The following is a 21,897-nucleotide window of genomic DNA, read 5'->3' as shown; positions in this document are numbered from 1 at the left end:
AGAGATCTTGCACTAAAACTTCAAATTAAGCGCTATAGATAAGAATGATTTAAATCTAGTACAGCAGTGCGAACTTTATCGTCAAGACATACTCTTCGTTGAATACCGGAACACGTTGAAAATATATAGCAATGTATTGAAGATATATAGAAAATCGTATGTCAACAATTGATAGAAACTGAGAGTCCATTATGGCATGATGATCCGCTCAGATCTCCAAGCTATGACGATTTTTGTTCGAGAATGACCCAACTTTTGTCAACTTCAATTTGGAAATATATATATAAATATATATATAAGGTACAAAATCGCTGTTATAGTAACAAAAATTTTCCAGTAATAGTACTAGTAGTACCTCCCAGTAACAAATGTAGTTTATTTACAGGCTCATACGCTGCATGAGTTATCAGAATGTTTATCTAAAAATGATATGCCCGAGTTACACAAAAACATAGGCAGTTGTAGGTAATAATACATATACTAGTTAATGGGTAACACGTTTCGTGCTAAGAGCCATCAGTCTGATGGATGCCGAACGGCGATACCGGACGCAAAACTTGAAACATGAAGGTGCTAGGGCTTGGTCAAAGATCTTACCGGTTCATTCTTGACTCCGAAATAACTGTTTATTGAAAAAATAACTGCGAATCCTAGCAGTTATTTGGCCACCCTTGCCAGCTTCTATACCTACATCTTACATACTTAACATCGACACATTTTAAAAGTATGCTTTTCATAGTAGTCCTGGTCTAGTGCATCCTTGCTTCAATGGCGGACGCGTATAATGCCTTGTTTAATATTAACAATACAAATTATTACAAGCAAAACATGCACGACGTTTGTTTTGTTTCATTTTAGCTGATTTCTATCAAGTAAAGTGCGGAAGTTAAAGACAGAAATATACGTTTTAATTATTTTTAAGTTAGGCCAACTACGTATAAGTGATTAAAGTCAAATGTTGCATATCTAGATTCATCTGGATTGTAACATATACTGAAGGGGTTAGACAATTGAACACGAATCGATTGCTTGAACGGAATTTTTGTTTCAAAAAATCTGTATTTAGCAATACTTCGTTCCCTTTTGTACTCACTCTGACCTCACACGTCGTCGCTCAGGCGTTCATCCTGTATTTAGTATTCACCGATTCCATTGAGCGGGTTCGAGTAACTCGACGATGCCCTCCTTTGAGTCGAAGTGGCGCAGGTCGTCGTCCAGACGTGAGTTCGTATCGTGTGGGGGGCGGCATAGGTGGCGTTACAGGTTCGGAATCATCTTCCAGGGCTCCCCCAGAAGTTGGTTTTTGATCAGCGTCAGCTGACATATCGATGTCTGCAGGAATGTCTTCCATCTCAGGACGATTTGACTCTCCCTCCGGTAACGGGTTTGGCGGCTCCGCAGGCATAATAGGTGGTTTCATCGTCGGCATCATTTCCATCATGGCCATTGCATTCATGTTATTGACGCCTTCATTAGTGTTTTTCATCATCGAGTTGTCAGTTATAACGTCGACGTGTACATCTAAAAGAAACAGATAACTGTTAGACAACGTCATCACCAGCGACCTACTCTGCATGCAACTTTTTTTTTTGCAAAATTTTAAGTTAAGTAAGGTAAAATTGACAGTGTAGGTTCCTAGAAGCGCTGCTTTGGTCAAATTTAAAGGTCTTTAGGTTCGAAAATCAGTCCATCAGCCTTAGTCGAAAGTGTTTGAAATGCTAACATCGGAAATTAACAAAATTGATTTTTTATACTTTCTTGTTGTATAAGGCCGGGCATTAAACGAATAACAGCCATTAAATAATAGTTCATTATAAATTAAATAAGTTCACTTTGCAAATGTCAATTTTCGTTCTTGAGGGACCGAGCATAGCATGTAGTGAAATGGCAAGATAAGTTCATTCAGGCACCCCTATAGGATTGCGCTTTATGATTCCACCGCCATAAACTGAAGCAAACTTATCGAAATAATATGGTAAACTGGACAAATATCTGAATGAGGAAAATATAATAGGAGTACGGCAACGCAATGGCTACTGTGCTAACCACGCAATTCTGCATGGTAATATTCTGTATCTTTCGTTATTCAATAGCTACAACGTGATGGTTCGCTCAGTTCTATTGTCGTCTAATTGTACGGACTTCATTACCGTGGTGATGATGAAGTATGAAATCATCAAAGTCGACCGCATCTAGAATCTTGCAAGGTGCCTTCATAGGCCTGTCAGGCAAAGGAAACATCACTGGTTCCATCGGTGGCGGCATCATCATCATCACCGGGGGCACTTCGGTCTTTTTTTCGCTAAGCATTTGAAGTGCTGCATGGAGGAAGAATCTGAAAATATAAAATAACAAACAGTAAGTAAGGGTGAATTCGGGCATACAACTCTATCCAGAGACAAACCTTTCGTGCTTCCCGTCATGGTTAAATTTAGTTGACTCTAATTACCAGCACTGGCAGAATTTAGAAATAACATTTCAGAATGCCTCGTCTGCACTTAAAATAGGTAATTTTCAACGGGCTAAGCAGATGTTAATAGATTCTTTTATCAAGTGGCGCCAGTTGAACTGTTCAACAAGGGAACAGATCACCTACAATTGGTCCTATTAGTACAATTAGACCTATAATTAGTTTCAGCTAAAACGTCACGATGTAAGAGGCGTTTTGAGTGAGTTGAATCTTTTTTAAGGAACCTAATTAACCTGTGTCCATTTAAAAACTATACACAACCACGTTTCTGGTTATGGCTTATGGAATTATATTTATAATTCGAGCATAGCCGTCTGACATTGTTGAATTGCGTAGCTATGCTTGTAGTTCCTGATATATGCAGCTTCGTTGTTCTGGACGCTTTTCATAGGTGTAGAGTACCAGATCTGTAAAGAGGACGACCATCTTCGCATTGAAACTTCTTCAACTCACAACTTTCTAAAAGTAAAACTCAAATCAGACGTATTTTGTTGTTCTGCAAACCTTTTTTTTAGGTTTAAAATAACAAACCGTTTGTGGCAGGATTTTTTACAGAATAAAATGACTGCTTTTGATGATAAAAATTCCGTCCAACACCTAACTATCAATTTAGAAGATATTACGATTTTTAATCAAATTGACACTACAGTTAATTACGTCAGCAATAGGACAAATAGATGATTATACGGTACGGGTGCGTTGGATATGGGTCGAGTGTTAACTAATTTCCGAGGACTTCATGCTAGCCAAGCAAATAAACAAAGAAAGTGAACGCATAGGTAATAGGCACATATTTGTGGATCACTAGATATGCAAAAACGACAAACATCGTTGTACGAACTTCTTCGTAAGCACGGATCTGTTAGGCAGCAAGGAACTATACTTGTGAGAGAGCTCTCTCTATTCGATGCGCGCAAGCTTTCGTTACTCATACCCCTTCTTTAGAGCCTTTCTCAGTTTGGTGCTTTCCGAATCACTGGGCACAAGCGTAAGCACGATACAAGCAAATAAAATAACCTTCATAGACACTCTGCACGATTTTGACCAGGTCGAACCATAACTCGTCAAATACATCTTCACTTCAACAGATGTTCTCTCTGACGGCTATGTTGCATTGCGCGACAACTTTAAACTACAACATCAGCTATTTATAACTGATGGGACTGGATAAGCTTTTCCGTGACGTCAGAAAGATCTTCTTATTTAGCCGCTAACGCGTAACTCGATGTCGTCAGTGGCGAGACAGACAGGCCAGCGAAAGCTAGTTTCACGGCAAGATTTTAGTCTATCGCATTTGCATTCGCAGGAATTGCACGGCACCGCTAAACTTTCCACGAACCTTGGGCGCCGTCCCTCTTTTATACTTAAGTATTCCAGCACTTTTCCCTTGACAACTCCTCTGAATATACGTCTGCTGAACCGTGTCTATTTCGATTCACGTAAAAGCATGACCGGTTCGATATTAAACTTTCTAAAAGTGTAATTGTTATCTAATGACTTGGATCTACATGATGACTAAAAAGATTATGAATCGGCCCCGAGCGAACACGAACCATCTTGTGACAGAAAGTTTTACAATTGTCCGCAATTGATTGGCAAACAAAGTCGCTAGGGTCACTGACTTTATCAGCGGTACAAAAGAATCCATTGAATTCGATTGAAAGTAAGGTTCCCATAAGAATCTTGTTTCGGAACGTCCTCTTAATACCAACAAGTTTCGCGATGAGCCACGGCAATGTCTGACGAAGTTTAAAGCAGACGAAACGCCATCTTTGTGCTAATCACTGCGTGACAACAATCCTCGATGGCGGCTATTGCCACATGCGGCTGCCTCGAATAGAACGGGACCTCGTACTGTGAGGCAATCCCCTGAAATGAATTTGCATATTTCGCTCGGTGTTTTTCACTGTAACTCATCTACTTATTGCGAATTGATTCTGTATGCCTGTGACTTGTCGTTCATATAAATGGGCTATATAGCGGGTCGTTTTCGTCCAAGCTTCGTGCATGTAATAAGCGTTGCTACGATAGTAGGAGCCGTTTACCCATTTAACACTTGGAAAAAGCAGCATTTACCTAACGATCAGATTTAAGTCATCGTAGAACAAAATCGAAGCTCGTAGGACGCGGGCAGATCGACAAACGTATAGTAAGCATATATGCCACAATTAGTCACTGACTAGTAAAGGGTCAGCCAGAAGCTCCGATCAGTTGCTTACGGTAGATTTTTAATCTGTGTTTCTCTGCAGTCATATAACGCGGTGCAGCTGCTTCCAAAATGGTCAGATCGAGACTTGCTATGAGCCTAGATCCGCGTTCAAAAAGATGATGTCGACGTAGATTGGTTCAACCATAAATTTTAACTTTCGTTCATTTAGTTCTCCTGAAGATCTCATTTCCAAATATGCTTAAGTTTAATTTGCCCAAAGAGCAAGTTTGGACGAGCAAAGTATATATGTATGTATATGGGTAACCGGTAACAGTCTTCAGTAGATATATTTCCACATTCCTGTCTATTTATTGCCCTCAAACAAATACTGGTGCATAGTTCTCTTATCAGATATCGATAAGTTCCTATATTCAATTGTAGGACCCAGTTTACCTTCAAGCGTGCACCCAACAGGATAGATCCCAAAATTAGGAGATGCAACAGCCATGCTGTGGCTATGCGATTAGATCATTACTACGATAGATCCCAGGATAATGAGGGATTTTGTATCGTTGTAACGGACAACAGTATCGTATTTGCTTTGAGGCAATGTAAGCAAAAGATGTATAGGCTATAACCGTAACACTTCTTGATGAGTAGAACATTGAAGTCAAAGGACCTTTATTTGTACGTTTTTTCCGACATGGGTCACTATTTAGCCCCGTTCGTTTTACACTAGTTGTAACAAAGCTGCCTACCCTCAAGCTCTAAGCCTTCTGTAGTTGTTTTTAAGAAAAAAGCTCGAAAGCTGGCAACCATAATGCGCTACAAATCGAAGGTTGGTTAAAGGCTAAAAATCTATCTAAACCTACATTCGGCCTCCCGTCTCTTTCAACCAATCTTCTTTACCCTCTGTTTAGATTCCAAATAAGCTACTTTAGTCCCGGTCATTTATTGCTATCTTCCTCAACGTCATATATGTATGTATATACAAAAAAAAAAAAAAAAAAAAAATATATATATATATATATATATATATATATATATATATAGCATGTCTCCTTTTTTCTCTGGCTGATTGTTTAGCCGAACCATCTTTAGCTCTGTCTTCATAAGGGTGTAGTAAATTACTCGTTTCTTTGAACGGCAACAACAAATAAATTGGGATTTTACGTTAGAAACGTATTCTCTGATACAATATACATTTAGCTTAAGTAATCGAATGGAATGGTCGATTTTGGCTTTTATAATGGATCCATATGGACTTTAGCGAAACGCTCTAAACTGTACAGTGAAGCGCTCCGTATTCCCAAAGCCACACGTGGCGTCGCAGAATTTCTACAAGTTCAGACCCATATCCTACTTGAAGATTACTTTATTAAAGAAAACTGGATCTTTTTAAGGACGCCGGTAGATTTCAGGGTTAGAACAGGATGGACGATTGAGTGTTTATCGTACCCTGAGTCAAACGGCTACACATTACCTAGTTGCACGTACGCATTTATGCAAACGCCTATATTAACTTATATATTGGGCAAATCAAATGGGTTGTGGATTTTTAGCAGAAAATCATACAACACCGTGTGTTCAGATAGACAAGGTAAGCAATTTTATCATGCACTAAATATTAGTTTATTGCACAAGAAATATATATATATATAAGGTATACAAGGCTAATGTGTATGGCTGTTAGTAGCCAAAACCTAGGGGCAATTTACTTATGCCACTGGATCTAAATTTCGTTCAGCAACAGGACTCTTTGACTACACAAACAGGTCTATACGACTCTACTGTACAACGTCTTTAGAGTACTTTATCGTTAAAAGCCAAGAGATAGTGCCGAACTCAGAATTAGCTGAACGAAGATTACCAACTGGATACTGTACAATCGTAGAACGTGGCACAATGGGCCTTATGTCACCGCAGGCTAAAGAGATCAGAGATTCGTGTTTGTTCGTGATTACGTGATCCTCTGTAGCAAGCAGCGTTTTCTACCATAATAATCGACAAATAAATGGACATTTTTTCTAGTTTCTAGTATCTGTTAGAAACAACAAGTGCTCTGATATACGTAAATCAATAATTGTAACTATCTAAGCATGGAGATGACCCAGGAATCGTTTTCCTAGACCTCAATTATGTCTCATAATATTAGTGGGAAAAGCGAACGAATAGATGGAACTATTGCCTTAATTGCACGGGTCTGTCGTTACTTAGTGCGGTTTGACCCAACAGAAAACGAGTTTGCACGCCGCATCTAACCTAAAAATAAACATCCGCTTTGTCATCCTGACTGCAAACAACGTTTCGTCTACGGAGGTACTGGCGTTGCAGCCTTACCAAAGTATGCTATATAGATTCCACCACACCGCCACTATTACTAGCAGTCATTAGTAAGCAAACTAGCATGTGGGGTTCCGAATGGGGATCTACATATAAAGCGAAGCTAAGGTAACATGCTCTTTGCTAATCTCTCAATATAGCCAATTGGGGAAAACCTGGAGGAGGCATTGATCGTTCAGCATATATTTGTTCTATCATACAAAATTAGCGGCACCAATGATGGATCTGGGTGACGAGAGTATATCCCATCTTTTATGACCAGCTTCGTTACCGCAACAGCAGCAAAAAAAAAAACATATAGATTCATGGCCTACATAGTCGTCGCACGCTAACTTGGCCTAACGGTTCCATAATAACCCGTTGATATCAAGGATGGCCTGAATAGGCGATGGAGAGCCGGGCCTTCACGGACGCCGGCAGATCTTCTTCCAATCGCAAATGATATTGCCACCTCGATATTAACCTACATGGCCACCTATAGAGGCTTTCCCAGGTAAATTTCCTTAGTCACTTTTTTCAGCACCTTCTTCATCCGCGACACCAACATATTTGATTTCTTCATAATATTGACGTTATTTCTACCTGAACTTGACCTTAAAAACTTCATTTATCATTTATGTTCGTGGGCCTATTTTTCACGATATTTCTTGTTTTTCGTTTATTCATTATATAATTAAATATAATAGCATTAAAAATAAAACATTATAAGATGCTCCTCTACGGGTATTTTCATTATTACGCTTTAGAAAATGATTTTCTTAGAAATTTCACAGAGAATGTAAAAAGTCTCGATGTGTTAGAGATAATTTCCAAGTATAATATCTCAAAAGGACGTGTGCTTCTACTCATCAACGTGTGACAAGTATGATATTATAATTCTTCATTACCGTGACTTATAATGGCAAGAGCATGCGGCAAAAGACGGTCATTTTCTTCAACAGTTAGCCAGCGCAGGAAGAGGCCGGCACAGAGCAGACAAAAAGTGCAAATCCTTCGATATTTCGGATCGTGTCTGTCAGTTCGTGTTGCCTCAATCGGCCTGTATAGTGGTGCTACCTTGCTTGGAAGTGTTTCTCCACCCGTGTTAGCTAGAGCAGATATTTAATCAGGCAAACACAGGTTTCGGCCAAGAATCATGGCATGAGGGCGAGTGAGAGACCGGACTGCCGCCGCCTCTGTCTCCTGAGTATAAATTTAGCAGCTTCTACCGCTAGAATTCGATATTTCCGCTCTTCTTCACTCTGCAGCTGGCGTTCCAACAAGCCAGCTCCGGATGCTGGCCTGCCTTACCGCTAACTTGTCCATAGTGGGCGTGCATGCATGCGACAAATGGTATCGTCTGCACCCGTTCCCTAGATAAGAGGCTCGCTCGTTTATTCGCTTGGCTTGAGGGGAACTGGCACATGGCGACGACGACAGCGGCTGCTTTAAGCAGTCGACTGCAGTGGGGAAAAGGGTAATGTACAGCAATGGCTTCTCTTCTTTTCTTGGCGTATTGCAGCTGCCCCGTACGCCTGCAGGCGCTGCCCACGTTAGTTGTGACACAGGTGCGGCGATGATCAGAGTCGCACTGCGCGTTTACTTTTCTCTCTCGTTAGCGCGCGAGCTACGGCGCTGTTGTCGCAAGCTCACCTCACGGTTGCTGGGGCATGGAGCTGACACCGGCTGAGCCGTGTAAGACGGTGGAGCTGAGAGAGGAGTACCATGGGGAGTAAAGGAAGAGTTGCATGTTCCGAATTTAGCACATAGGGGTCGACTGGGTATCATTTCCCGAGAACAGGGAGGTATCATAAGCATAGAGTGGCGCTACCCGCCCAGTTAGCAATCGACGGGTTACTGCTTCCAGCTGCCATTTACTGCCTTTTTGGCTGTCGTAGTCGGTTGCAACTGCACGGCCAGGCAACCGGGCATATGTCGTTACGCTGAACAAGGCTCTGCCTATTTGCTGACTACTGCACCGTTCGCGTAACAGCGATCAGCAGCTCATATCCGCGTCCCTGTTTTGTGTCTTGTAGATGCGCGGTTTAGGCCCAGTTAAGCCGCAATCTAACAAGCGTTGCTATACACTTGTTGACCAGGGGCTGCAATAAGACGAAAAACGTAAAGTCGACTACTACTTAGGGCACGCTTCTCTTCACTTAGCTCGTTCTATTGGTTGACATCAAAACATCAATTTCAGGACGGTCAATGAACAAACAGGACACGAGAAGAGTGTGTCTGTATAAGTGATCGAGGATTATCTCCACTGTGCACCAATTCGGCAGGTACTTTTTATGGAGTAGCGCTTGCAAGACGTATTTAGTTAAAATATAGTTATGTATATCAGCTGTATATAAACCTCAGGCGATTACCTGTCAGTCTATTTTCAAGCCTAGCGTCTAATGCGTAAATATGCTCATCGGTGAACGAAGAACATTAAACAGGTAACTTAGGAGGATCTTTTATTCGCAGTGAAGTGAGTGAGAAAGGTGTTCTTCCATTTTTCAGACACAAACTAAAATTTTAAAAAAATTTCCTTAAATATATGTAGTGCATACTGTATGAAGAGTTGGTAGAATGGGAGATCCGATAAACACGAGCCATAAATAATGCAACTCATTCAACCCGGAACGATCCTTGATGTGGTGCCAGGTTCTGATTTGCACCTGAAATATTATTTACCGGACAGATTGTACGGACGTATTATAGGACCCATAATGACGATTTGGGTATTGGACGATGCTTCCAGATTTATGGTAGATCTATTTCAATAGGTACAAGAGCATATGTTGAAGCTGCCAAAATAAAGTAGTTCGCTAAAGTGCATAGTAATTTTTAATTCTCGAAGCTATTTAGTCTAATGGGTTAACTGTATTTTTTGCCTGTCGGATGGGAACTAACATATCATTGTAATTTTTAACAGAAAATTCAGTATAACAATACGATGGACAGGTTTGGTTGCTGTTCTGTGAGGTATCCAATGCACGTAGTAAAAGTTGCTTTCCAAAAGCCCTTCAAGTGTCACCGACGCTCTAGCGTGGTCATTACGAATAATGTACTTGGTAGTACCTAACAGGATTTAGGTGACTGAACAACAAGCAGAGTTTACGATTCATTATGCGGAACGGTCTACGTGTTCGTGTAATGCATCACGCCACAAAGGTGTACGCCATGCATGAGCGACTATCTTAAATTATCTCCGAATTTTATTTGAATGATCAGGATCATGTAGCTTTTTCTCTTATGGAACTAAGACTAAACGTTCGTTGCGCTCACTGAATTGAATCCAAATTGAAATATTGTATAATAATAAATATCGGCAGGGCGAAACTTTTACGCTTCGTAACATGTAGCCCAGGTGGCTACTGCTCATCTCTATATACGCAGTCGTCACAATTACGAACATGTAGTCATTGATGATATAAATTTCAGCGTTGGCAAATGTTTACCGAAACATAGTTGCCATGACGTCTCACGTCTCCGTCGAAAAGAACCCAGCCCACCCCAGGTGGACCTTCTATTAGAAGTAAATTTCTGATGCTATACTAATGAAGCGATTTCGAGGTTTTGCTGATAAAAATTGGAATCGTCTGAGGCGTTAAGAACACGGACATCACTACGAACATGGACATCACAATTCATTATTATTCCCACTATAAAATAATTAAAGAAAATTGTACGTAGCTACTTTCCTGTGGCGGGTATCATTGCACACGATTGAACGTAACCGTATTTAGTTGGCGTCTGACGTGGAGCGTTCGACTGCTAGCCTATGCTTATAGTATTCCATGTTTAACAAGACCATATATGTTAATTGTGTTTTCAAGGTTATTTAAACAATTATGAACAAGTAGAAATGCCATGGTACACGAGAGAATAGTAAGGGTCGTCTTAGAAGAACACCGAATATTTCGAATTATGAATATCGTGGTTCAGGTCCCTCAAAACACCTATGTATCAACCTGGATTGAGTCTGCAGACTTATTAATGTAGCTCCTAATACATGCCATTGACCTTAATATGGCAATAATCTAATAATAATAATATGGTAGTAATAACGGTTGTGGACGAGAGCTCAAAATATTCAACGGGTCTTATAAATCTGCCAGAACTTTATTAGGGCATAGGCGATGTAATAAATAAAGGAGACACACATCTGCTTGCGATAATAGTAATAACAATGTGACGAAATTAACAAATGAATAAATATTAGTTGAAGTTCTAAGCAGCGTATTTGACGTATTTTCCTGCAGCACAAGTCTATTCAGTGCTTGCTTATAACATGGACGCCTACCCACAAGCTGGAGTGGCACCTTCAGGTATGCCCTTCAGGATTGCCCTTTATGAACGTAACCTGAAGATTACGTTCGGCAATCGCCGACAAAAGTTTCTGCCGCAAGCTCAGTTCATCACACATCCGCTGACGAATATCTGGAAGCTTTTTTGGACGAACAGCATGGATTTTGCACAGGACATTCGGCCGCTTCGGCATACTGCTATTCTTTCTGCTGCTGAATAACCGGCCATTCCATGCTGAAAATATGACAGGACAGGCAAAATCGTTGCTGACATCGTCGACAATCGTTCGAAGGACTCAGTTTCATGTCAATCAAGTTCTTGCCAAACTTTCGCGTTATACCAATGAGGCTATACTGTTAATAAACATGGACAATGTAAAGGCTATGGAGAGACCGTAGAGACTGCCGCGCTGCCTCCGACACACTTCACATAGACAGAATAGTCTTGGAGTATTCCGATAGTTTTAAGAATCTGGGGGTAATCTTCTCTTAGAACAGCCACTGCAGTGCTATTCTTGGGCAGTTTTTTTGATCCGGAACACCGTTCTTGAAATGTTTATTTTTTTAGTTTATACGTTTATACAGTACAATCTTATTTTTCTAAAGACAAATAAATTATCAGTAAAGAAATTTGTAGCACCGTATAGAATGTTACGGCATGATTTTGCTAAAGTTCTTATCTGGTTCTACTTCACTAACATGGCAATGCAGGAAGACGATTTAGCCGAGGAAATCAAACACCGCTGATATAGCAAACGACGCAAAAATATCGCAAACGATCCTTAGTCAGGATGTCGGAGTGTGACACCGTTACAGCCAAGTACAAGCTCGTCGACTATAACGTTCCGACGGCAGGCCGACTTGCGGCTTTACTCTTTACCTATAAGGGCATAGCCTTTGAGTACATCCAGGTAGATAAGATGAAAGCTCACGAACACGAAACTGGTAAGTTTACCCATATACGCCCAACTGGCTGTTTTCACGCATTAAAAACACTAAAGTGGCTATATCAGTAAGATCCTTAGACGAGTTCTGTAACGTTTTGTAGCTTTGCCAAAATGCTGGGAACATTTCAGTTAAACAATAACTGGCAACTAACAGGAAAAATATGAGCAGTTAAAGATTGTAACAGAGAGATACTTCAAAAGGGTGTTTGATTCAGCTTCAGCAGGCTCCAACCAACTCCATGATTTACAATGATGCATAATACAGTGCGTGCCAGATCGAAATCATCTTGGCTTACATATAATGGCAGCTCACTAAAAGCTGACTATTTGTCTGCCCTACTGAAAAAGGGACACATCGCTTTCAGCGCGAAGCAGTCCAGAGACAGGCCCGAATTCGACACTTCTTCCACAGCGTTGCGCTTTTTTGCGATTAGAATATTTCGGTAGATTTTGATGTACTCCATGTTAGTTACCGTTAGTGACACAATTCCTAGATGTGGCTATTTTCATGAGGCCTGCGTCTTTTTTGTCGATGTTTGAATTTGCACAGCGTCTCCATTTGGCACTCTGCCAGTTTTGTACGTTAACGACGAAATACTCGCTACGGACTACGCAATATGCATGTACATCGCCCGAGTGCACGGTAGGTGGACATACTAAAATGTTTATCTGTCTATAAATGTATACTTATACCATTTTTCATCTACAATAGAAGTTCATCATCTATTGAGCAGCATCAACTAGTTGGTATTTTACATCACTATACGACATGACTTATTTGAGAACAACTGATCCACGATTACCGCAAGCGATATAATTACTAGGCCATAATTAATGAGTAATAATAATAATCAAGCCTGCGGGATTCAGCGACCTAATTGACCCTAACGCAGATGAGCTAGACTCACCTATATCTCTCGAGGGTTTGAACCGGGAATTATATACGCGTACATATTTAAGCACTATGTAATACTCAGCAGTGATCTTAAATTGATAATATATAAAATAGGTATAGTATCGTTTTTGCAGTACTGACAAACAATTTAGTAAATCTGATTCGTCTTTATTGTTGACTGAGGAGCGATGTAGGTTTGGAAGGTGCCGATGCAAACGACGCTGCTCGTTGCGCTACTATCGTGACCGGAATCGCGGCACTCTTTTCCACGGTGAGTACAAGTTACTATAGTGAGTTACGGATTCTAGAAGAGGGCAACGTTCTAGTTCCATTTTTGCGCTACGAAGGAGACGGCCTCCTGATGATAGTCTATCCGAAAAATAATTGTCATTCCATCTGAATAAATATCGGACATCAGCGATATCTCAGAACGACGTTTAATGTTAAATGGTAGAGATACAAATTTTGGTTGACGAGACAACATCGAAACGCAGCAGGATGGTCCTGCACGGACGCTCATAACCACGAGTCCTTTTGTGAGTACTTTTGTGCTTAACGTAATTAGCTTATATATATATATAGAATTGTCGAAAAGAGTACCCCAAAAAGCCCTATACTTCTCGTTGTATTTACATAAAGGCGTCTCCTACTTCAGTTTGTATGGGTGGGAATATGACTGTACATTTTGCACCAATTTGAAACTCAGCATTTATCGAAATTAATTTAAATAGTGTTCAAAGAACAGAAAAAATGCTTGTCTCTCAATTAGAGCCAAATTGCAAGCTACTTCGAAAACTATGCGACGTCTTCTTGGCCTTTTCCAGAAACTGTTAACTGGCAAAGACATTCGAGATAAGCTGCCTAAATACCTTCGTAGCTTTGACAAACTTTTGCGTCAAGTCAATACTGGGTATTTCGTCGGAGAGCAGGTAAGTTCCTTCAACATATGATATGTAAACGTGAAAATTAATGGTGTACGAGCAATGGACATGCTAAAGTGTACTGATGCCCTATTTTAAGTGAGTCTTCAAATACTGAAAAAAGCTTCACTCGACTTCGGTTATCTATATACCTTTAGTGATACTATAGCGGAATGGTTATACAAACCAGAGTTTACCCAGCGTTTCGAACTGCGATGCAGTGAGAGAAGCTCATACTGTGTGGTGTTATGACCAACAACAACAACCTGTCCCTAACATAGGTATAGGTACATGTTGGAAAGTTATTCTTAAAATAAGTTTTAATCAAGTTAGTGTAACTATGCAAAATCATATTTCCAGATTACGTGGGCTGATTTAGCCGTAGCATTTTCCTGTCATCAGATCCAGGCGCGATCAGCTGGTGCCCTTGATAGACATCCCTCTTTAGGAGATCATTACTTGAATATGTACTCAATCCCAGCCGTCAAGAATTTCCTTGAGGAAACATGCCCATCTGAATAACATCGCCACGGTTTCTCAGGCGATCCCCCAAAATTGTTTAGGGGATATCTAGCATTACGGTACTGCGTGTCGCTTGACCAGCTCATCGAGTAGGCAGAATATATGTCTACTTATTGCAACGCAGCACAGATAGAACACTTGAGAGACATTAAATGTCGTCTCGCTCCCTGTAGCATTAATGGGAACGACAAGATGCAAAACGTATCTTGGGCTAGGATCTTCCACATGGGCTAAAACGCTTCATAAGCCCTAAACCATTATCTAACCCCTGGACCATAGCACTACAAGGACACTATTTAGTACAATTGGATTGTTAAACACCTTGGCAAAATCTACCTACCGATTGAATCAGCCAACCTTTTTGACGCACGCACTTCGCGTTCAAATCTCTAAGTAGACGAGTGAATTTACAGTGATTCTGCTTGGATAATTTTGCTGTTTCTCAACTTGTAAGCTGCGTTAGAGAAACTTACGTACAGTTTTACGACAATTAAGTTAACGAGAAGACGAAGGAGCTAAGCGGCAAGCTTTCCTAAGAATATGTCTTTCCTAAGACATATTGAATGTTAGTAGATAAAGTAACGAGTACAGGAATGATATGAAGGGTGAAGGAATTTAGTTACTTCGAAACACTTCCGGTGGTAAGCGACGGTACTGCGTATGTCAGATTTAGACAGCTAAATCTGATCTTTCGCACAGTTAGAGTGGGGGACGCTCTGTTTGCAAACCAACGTGCAACTAGAGCAGTTTCCGAATAACTTACGTTGTCTAAAGTCAACCAGAGGCCACTACGTCGGTCAAACTATGATTTTATGTAAGCATACCCCCGACGAGATTACTACGGTCCCGCCTTTTCGTTGAAACTTTCTTGTTTCCTCTTACACTAACTTACTGCGCGTTTTTCGTCTTGCCGTTGGATTTAATTCATTTTTCACTCGCTCACATAGACATACTCTACAAATTTTCGATGCTGCTAGGATCGATTAACAGTACTAGTGAAGCTGAAGCTTAATATGAACCTTCAAATGAAACCTGTAGATGAAAAGGGATAAAATGAGTCAAGTGAAGCTTTACCACATCTAGCACAGTTGTAACACTGATTACGACATCGATGACAGAACAGAACAGCAGCTTAAAATGCGAACGAACCTCTCCAATGACGAAGTCACCAGACCGCCTTTTTCCAGAGCGGCTTTTTATTTCGTGCTATATTGATATCGTTACGAATATCGTTATCTGTAAACGTGACGGGCCACACGGAATAGGCACTGTCATCTACGACAATTGAAATCATCCGTCTGCATGGATCGTTATTTCTATTTATAGTTAAAGTCTCAGCTTAGCAGTAATAACAAACAGCTAACCATCAGACCCGAGGGGTTTAGGTATCGAAGGTAATGCTCAATGGTAATTTACGACGATTCCGGAAGCTACAAGCCGAACTTTTAGCAAAAAGCTTTAACGCTGCTCAACGACAGTCGCAGGAATAACGACTATACGCGCTAACAGAAAGAAAGCTGTCGTTGCGCTTCTATAGAAAACTAAACAATATACTGATTATATTGATAACGAATAATATTACAAACATGATCATCGTCATCATTGGCCTTCGGATAGTGGCATTCACGTTCAGAGCAACCAATTCAAACTCTATTTGAATAGCGATCTGTTGAAAAACACAAGCGGAAGCTCTAAGCTTGAGCCGCACAAAAGCGAACATGCCAAATACACGCCCAGCCCTTAGTAGGAACATCCCTTTTTCTTCCCAGTTTCCCTGCTTCAGGCTCGGCTTGGGTTCTTTCCATTTCTCTCTAGATGTCGAAGACCGTTAGAAAGCCACGCGTCGTTTGGAGCAAGCATCCTTATATTTACGATACACAAATGCCGCCCCTCTTTACCACCGAGAGGTCAGCTATTTTACTCAACACTATAAAAGAATCACCGATAACGCAAAATGGCAATAAGTAAAGAGTACAGCTCTCGACTACAGACACAACGGCAACAGCAGCAGCAGCAAGCCAATGACCTGACATTAGCAGCAACCCAAACCTTAGTTACAGTTTCTACCAGTATTGCTACATGTGCGATTGCACTACAGCGGGTACTACCATAAGACACTGACAAGAGCAGCGGTAGCGATACATAAAAAATAATGTTAATCAGAAAAAGCTACCGCTCTTATCAGCTAGAAAATCACAAATCGCATTATTTTCTGTCGATGGCCGCAGACAATGGAAGTAATGTTAACCGCTGTTAATCTTCATAGCTAAATACTGTTCACAAACAGAAGTTAGGCCGGGAAACAACGTAAACAACATCGATCACGAGTCTGCTGAAAGACAAAAGGTTCTGGTAGTAATAACCAGCGGTAATCATCGAACCCATAGAGCAAAAGTTAGTCCAATTGGGAGCGTTGTTTATAACGGGGCGTTGCAGACAAAGGCGATCGATTCGTAACAAAGAGAAGACGCTTCGCCGAGTGAACTATAAGCTTCAGTTGGTTGTTTGGAAGAAACTCAGTCCATGTATCCCTGTTTCGTACCTATGACTGGTAAATACATTGATCCTTTCTTGAAGGACTGAAGGAGATTTCAACACTTCAACCCATAACGAAGGTACACACGCGATTTTGATCCAAATACTATGTTGTTGTTGTTGTTGTTGACTATATTGTTGTTACAAGAAGATTTAGCGCTGTGCTAGCGGCACGTATTGGTTTAAAAGATTGATGAAATAGCCCGCCTGTTACTTATCGTTGCCAGAAATGCTCTGCTACGCTGCTAATTATTAAACTAGCTTGCCAAGCTAAAGGAGGTACTCGGAAAAGAGTATCGAAGCCCATTCTTCCGCTGGGTTAAGAACTAGACATTACCCATTATCGGAGAAATGTACCGTTGGCAACGTGCGGGAGAAAAACAGTGCACGCTAAAAAGGTAAAAATAACCGATAATTACTATGTGTGTTTTATATAGGCACCGTAATATCATCTATCCTTAGAGCTGGGATCAAGCCAAAAGCAGGGGGGTCGAAAGCAGGGGGGTCGAAAGCGAACAACTGCTTTAATGCATGCACCAAGTTCTACTAGCAGCGGACTCGTCACCATTTCGCAATGCCAAAATAAATCCTTTTAGAATATAAAGTATATCAAATCGTCACTAGACATGGACACAGAAAGAATGCAAACTTAATCTGAACATTAAGCGTGAACTTGTGCTGTGAATCCGTTAACGGTGATATCCGTACTGTAACTTCGAATACGTATAAACCGACTTACGTACGGACAATCCGCCGATACATTATCGCCTCGATATTCGCTCAGATCGACACTGAAGGGCCTAGAAAAAAAAAAGAGTCAAACGAGAAATGTAGCCGTAAAAACTGTTTGTTAACGACTCGAACATCAACACAACGTCAGCCGGTCTAAGGATACTGGAGCAGGATACGACACTAAAGGAATAAAAACAATAAAATTTACTTACTAGTATTCTATAACAAAAACAACAAACTATTATACAGTAATATAGAGCAACCGAAAGGTATTATCGAACGACATCATCCTAATTCCAAATTATAGAGGTATAAAGAAACATAATAGTAGTAATGATTGTGAACGTCACTCATTTAGTATTCTACACTAACCGAATACCATAAAAGACAGTGGCGACAATGTTATCTCATGTTATTAAGTCCAAAGAGTCTACATATATAGAAACAGTAATATTCCATGATGACTCCGGTCATAGGTAACATGACGTTTCCGTAGCGCATATTGATGTGACTGTTATTACCATAAAAATAATTGTTTATGACACACTTGCACATTGGTCCACGAACGATTACATAAAAGCAATCATATAACTTTTAAACACAACACGATCAAGCTGTTTCCGACGAGCTGAGTTACGGGTACGATCACGAGCCTGCATAGCTCTGTTACGAGCGCTATAAGTACAGGGAAGTTCAACGTAAAAGATTAAAAATATAGTACGTATCAATTGTTAGTCAGTCAGCCAGCCAGCCAGCCAGCGTTACGAATCAGCTATGGAGAACCGTATCACTGCGAGAGTTGTAGCAAGCGTGGGATTTGCGTACGTTTATGTCCGCTGTGTAGCAAAACAAGTACTGATCTAACATTCAATTAACAGAGGCATATCGTTTGTCAAAATACTTTTGGGTACTCTCAGCCGATTTCCAGCTGTATGGTTCTACGTAAAAACGTGTCATTTGAACACGAAAAATAACGCGTAAGTGTAGAAAACAGGCTACGGATAATTGCGAGCAGACCTTAAGAGAGGAATTCCTATCCGATAACCACTCGCATGGAAAGAAATAGTCTTTTTTTCAGTTTTTTTTTCCTTACAGCGGATCGAGTGTCCAGCATAGGAAACTTGCAGAAGTTACGTAAATACCTAAGCAACTTCAGAGTACTGTGAGTCTTCCGTTGTAGTAGTAGTAGTAGGACGACGCGCAATTGACCCCCAACTTGTTCATCATTGTAACACACCATTTTTTTTCTGTAACAATGATAATATTGTTGCTATATTTACACCCTTGCACAACAAACACGATTATCTTTATGTTTTATGAGTTAGCACCGTTTTGTCGAAGTATATTAGCCATCAGTGCTTATATAGTAGGCGAACGGAAGCAAAAACAGCTGATGTTTCACCAACTTTACGTTTCCGATTTTTGAACAACATTACCTTAGCGCTATGGACGAATCTTATGAGATTTTCCCTCGAGGGCTTCAAAAACGATCCCTTAAGCCAGTTACCTCGGTTAGTTCTAAGCTGCTCCAGAGGCTCGAATTAGTGTCAATTCTATAAAAGCGTTTGTTTGACTACCTCGATCAGATGAGCTAGGTACGCCTTCGGCAAACGTGAACAGTTTGCCGGCTTCCAATTCATTTCATGGCATCGGCGTGTATCAACAAGATAGCACGAAAGTCGTAAAAGCCACAGCTATCTTCGCGATTGTCTCAATAGCCCTGATAACCTAAATAGAACGTCTCGAGGACGCCAGCTTTAGACGAAATGTACCTATCCTCCCCTCCACCTAACAGGTGTATTTCTCTCGATATCCGCTTTGGTCAATAGCAAACAGACACAAACCGTCCTAATGACCAAGTTATCAGAGTGAATAGAACAAACAAAAATCGTTCATTTAATGTACACGTAAACGATAAATATATAGTAAAGGCCACAAGGGGTTATGAGCGGACACAATATGAACAGGAGCAATGTCACTATAGGACTTCTAATGCTTCTGTAAGGTACAATTGTTGCTGACGTGAGGACCAATGCAAAATGATATTCAAAATTTAGATCGTCGTGGGTTCAATTCAAAAGAAGGTCGAATCCAAGCACAGAATCTATTGCCAGATCTGAAGCTGCAAAACTAACTTTTTTAGTGGAATAAGTAAGTGAATCACTCTAGACAAGACTTAAGCTCTAGTACACAGATTACTTCATTGACGATTTTATTCTAAGAGTTATACCGAGTATCGGCAATCTAAGTTACACACAATAGATGTGAAAATAAATCCTCGTTTCGTTCTATTCTAAGAGTGATGGTTTATGGTTAACGTAGTCTTTGCTTTATAGGCATTATGTAACAATGGAATGACGTTGGACAGTTGGCCACCTTTTTATTTCCGGGGATTAAAATTTTTTTTATCTGCCTCTGCGAACTATATCTATAGTTTTGTCTATAGTGGAGGTCTGACAGTATCTATTGAATCTCATATAGTTGCTATCTCTCATTGTTCAAGCAGTAGTTTGGCTGCCCTTTGAAACAAGACCACTTCAATGATTCCTCCTTATTTGAATTTTCTGAAATGGTTCAGGTTAGCGGTTGTTTCGGATAAGTTACCGATGATAGAGATCATATTATCTAACTCTTGCTTATGATCCATGGTACAGAAGACGAGAACAGTAGAGAGTGCGAACCCAACAGTGAGTGGGGAAAAAACGAGATGGGAAATAAGTTAAGCTTAAAGTTTTCAAAACATCCAACTTCAGAATCTTTTTGCCCCTGTTGTCTTTAAATGTAGACTAGTAGTTAAATATGTACTAAAGGAATATCGATGCCATGAGGCGTCAGAGTTTAGTTACAATATAATTAGCTTAAGTTTGACTAGTATCTCGCTGAATTGCGATGTTTTAATGTTTTCTGTACGCAGGTTAGATTCATAATGATTCATAGGGGATAATCGGTACTGGATCATTTTTTCAAAGTTACTTGACTGCTTTACAGGAACTCATCAGCCAAAGCTGTAACCAGCGTACGTATATATTGGTGTGAATGTGCTGCAATGAATTTGTCATAAAACGATAAAATGTTTGATAGTCCTAAAGTTAAACGAACATGTTTTTTGAGTGTGCGCGTACTAATATATATTAAAAAAAAAAAAAAAAAAACTACAGTAAAACGGCGAATTAATTCATTGAAAAGAAAACCGTTTCCTTTTCTTTCCTGTGGCCCTCCCAAAGATATATCGTGTGTATGTGTGTTTGTCTGTGTTATGTTTTTTATATAAATCGTTCATGAATCTGACACTATAAAAAGAGCATCTTTTTCGGATCGCCCTAAGTTAATAAGTTAAGTGTAGGCCTTTCGTTCAGATAAGTGATTCGGCAAGTTCTTTCAGGTCCTAGTGTACACTCGTTCTTAATCTCACTGTGAATATAACTGCGAGTTGAAATTAGCGTTATTACACATACAACATCTGCGGCACCATTTCAATCAGAGAGCGTGACAACAAACGGCCTTTCCTGGGGCCAGCCGTATCAGATTGTCCTTTATGAACTTCCTTAACTTCATTTATGCACGTTTTGGCTCAGCACGAGCGTGCGGAGAAGAGCTAGAAGTGCGCTCCAGTTTCAGTTTGGAAAAATTTCTTAGGCTATGCCCGCCCACAAAGTGGACTTTAAACAATTATACTGAGACAAAGTTTGCTACTGGGTGCAAAACGTTTAATTGTCAAACCGTCACCAGTGCAGTGAATTAGTCAACCAATAATTAACCAATTATAAAAGAAATTTAAAGTGGCATTTCGATTTCCGACAAAGTGCGTTCGCTGGGCTGCTTTCCTTTCAACACAATTACAATAGATAGCAAAAAAAATAATAATAATAATATTTAGTATCGCCCAGGTATAGTTAGGTGTGTGTTGAATCGGTTCCGTCATATCGAGGCTTGGGCAGGTTCCGATCGCATTACTCGAGAGAAAAGTCACCTCGGACATATAATCGACACATTCCGATTGCATTTCGACGTCTCTACATTGTATTTTAAGCACTTCTATCAGGTAAATTTCACATAAGTATATAAAAAGTACTTTATTTATACGTATATGTGTGTGTGCAGTCTTTC

At 40.3% G+C, this 21,897-nt stretch overlaps 2 protein-coding genes across 15 annotated transcripts in view; one reads left to right on the top strand and one right to left on the bottom strand.

Moving 5' to 3' along the window:
- Positions 1 to 17,997, top strand: part of LOC111253932 (putative glutathione S-transferase 7) — a 34,040-nt gene extending 16,043 nt beyond the window's left edge. Inside the window, exons 1-6 of one of the 3 annotated variants that reach the window (XM_086974185.1) lie at positions 2,225 to 2,358; positions 11,951 to 12,184; positions 12,737 to 12,829; positions 13,276 to 13,352; positions 13,906 to 14,010; positions 14,362 to 17,997. In XM_086974185.1, coding sequence (XP_086830311.1) covers positions 12,031 to 12,184; positions 12,737 to 12,829; positions 13,276 to 13,352; positions 13,906 to 14,010; positions 14,362 to 14,523 — 591 coding nt within the window. In that variant the 5' untranslated portion in view covers positions 2,225 to 2,358; positions 11,951 to 12,030 and the 3' untranslated portion in view covers positions 14,524 to 17,997. Of the gene's footprint in view, positions 1 to 2,224; positions 2,359 to 8,840; positions 9,227 to 11,950; positions 12,185 to 12,736; positions 12,830 to 13,275; positions 13,353 to 13,905; positions 14,011 to 14,361 lie in introns of those variants that run through there. The other 2 variants (XM_086974186.1, XM_022814189.2) reach the window with 2 other exon arrangements.
- LOC111253930 (very long chain fatty acid elongase 7-like) overlaps positions 1 to 21,897 on the bottom strand; it is a 31,000-nt gene that overhangs the window by 6,019 nt on the left and 3,084 nt on the right. For 2 of the 12 annotated variants that reach the window (XM_086974178.1, XM_022814186.2), the window contains exons 1-3: positions 3,405 to 3,838; positions 2,151 to 2,335; positions 1,094 to 1,521 (exon numbers count right to left, since the gene is read on the bottom strand). In XM_086974178.1, coding sequence (XP_086830304.1) covers positions 1,115 to 1,521; positions 2,151 to 2,335; positions 3,405 to 3,544 — 732 coding nt within the window. In that variant the 5' untranslated portion in view covers positions 3,545 to 3,838 and the 3' untranslated portion in view covers positions 1,094 to 1,114. The other 10 variants (XM_086974179.1, XM_086974177.1, XM_086974180.1 and 7 more) reach the window with 9 other exon arrangements.

The sequence above is a fragment of the Varroa destructor genome, unplaced genomic scaffold, assembly GCF_002443255.2.
Source record: "Varroa destructor unplaced genomic scaffold, Vdes_3.0 BEIS01000007.1, whole genome shotgun sequence".
NCBI lineage: Eukaryota > Metazoa > Arthropoda > Arachnida > Mesostigmata > Varroidae > Varroa > Varroa destructor.
This window is presented reverse-complemented; position numbering and strand designations above follow the sequence as displayed.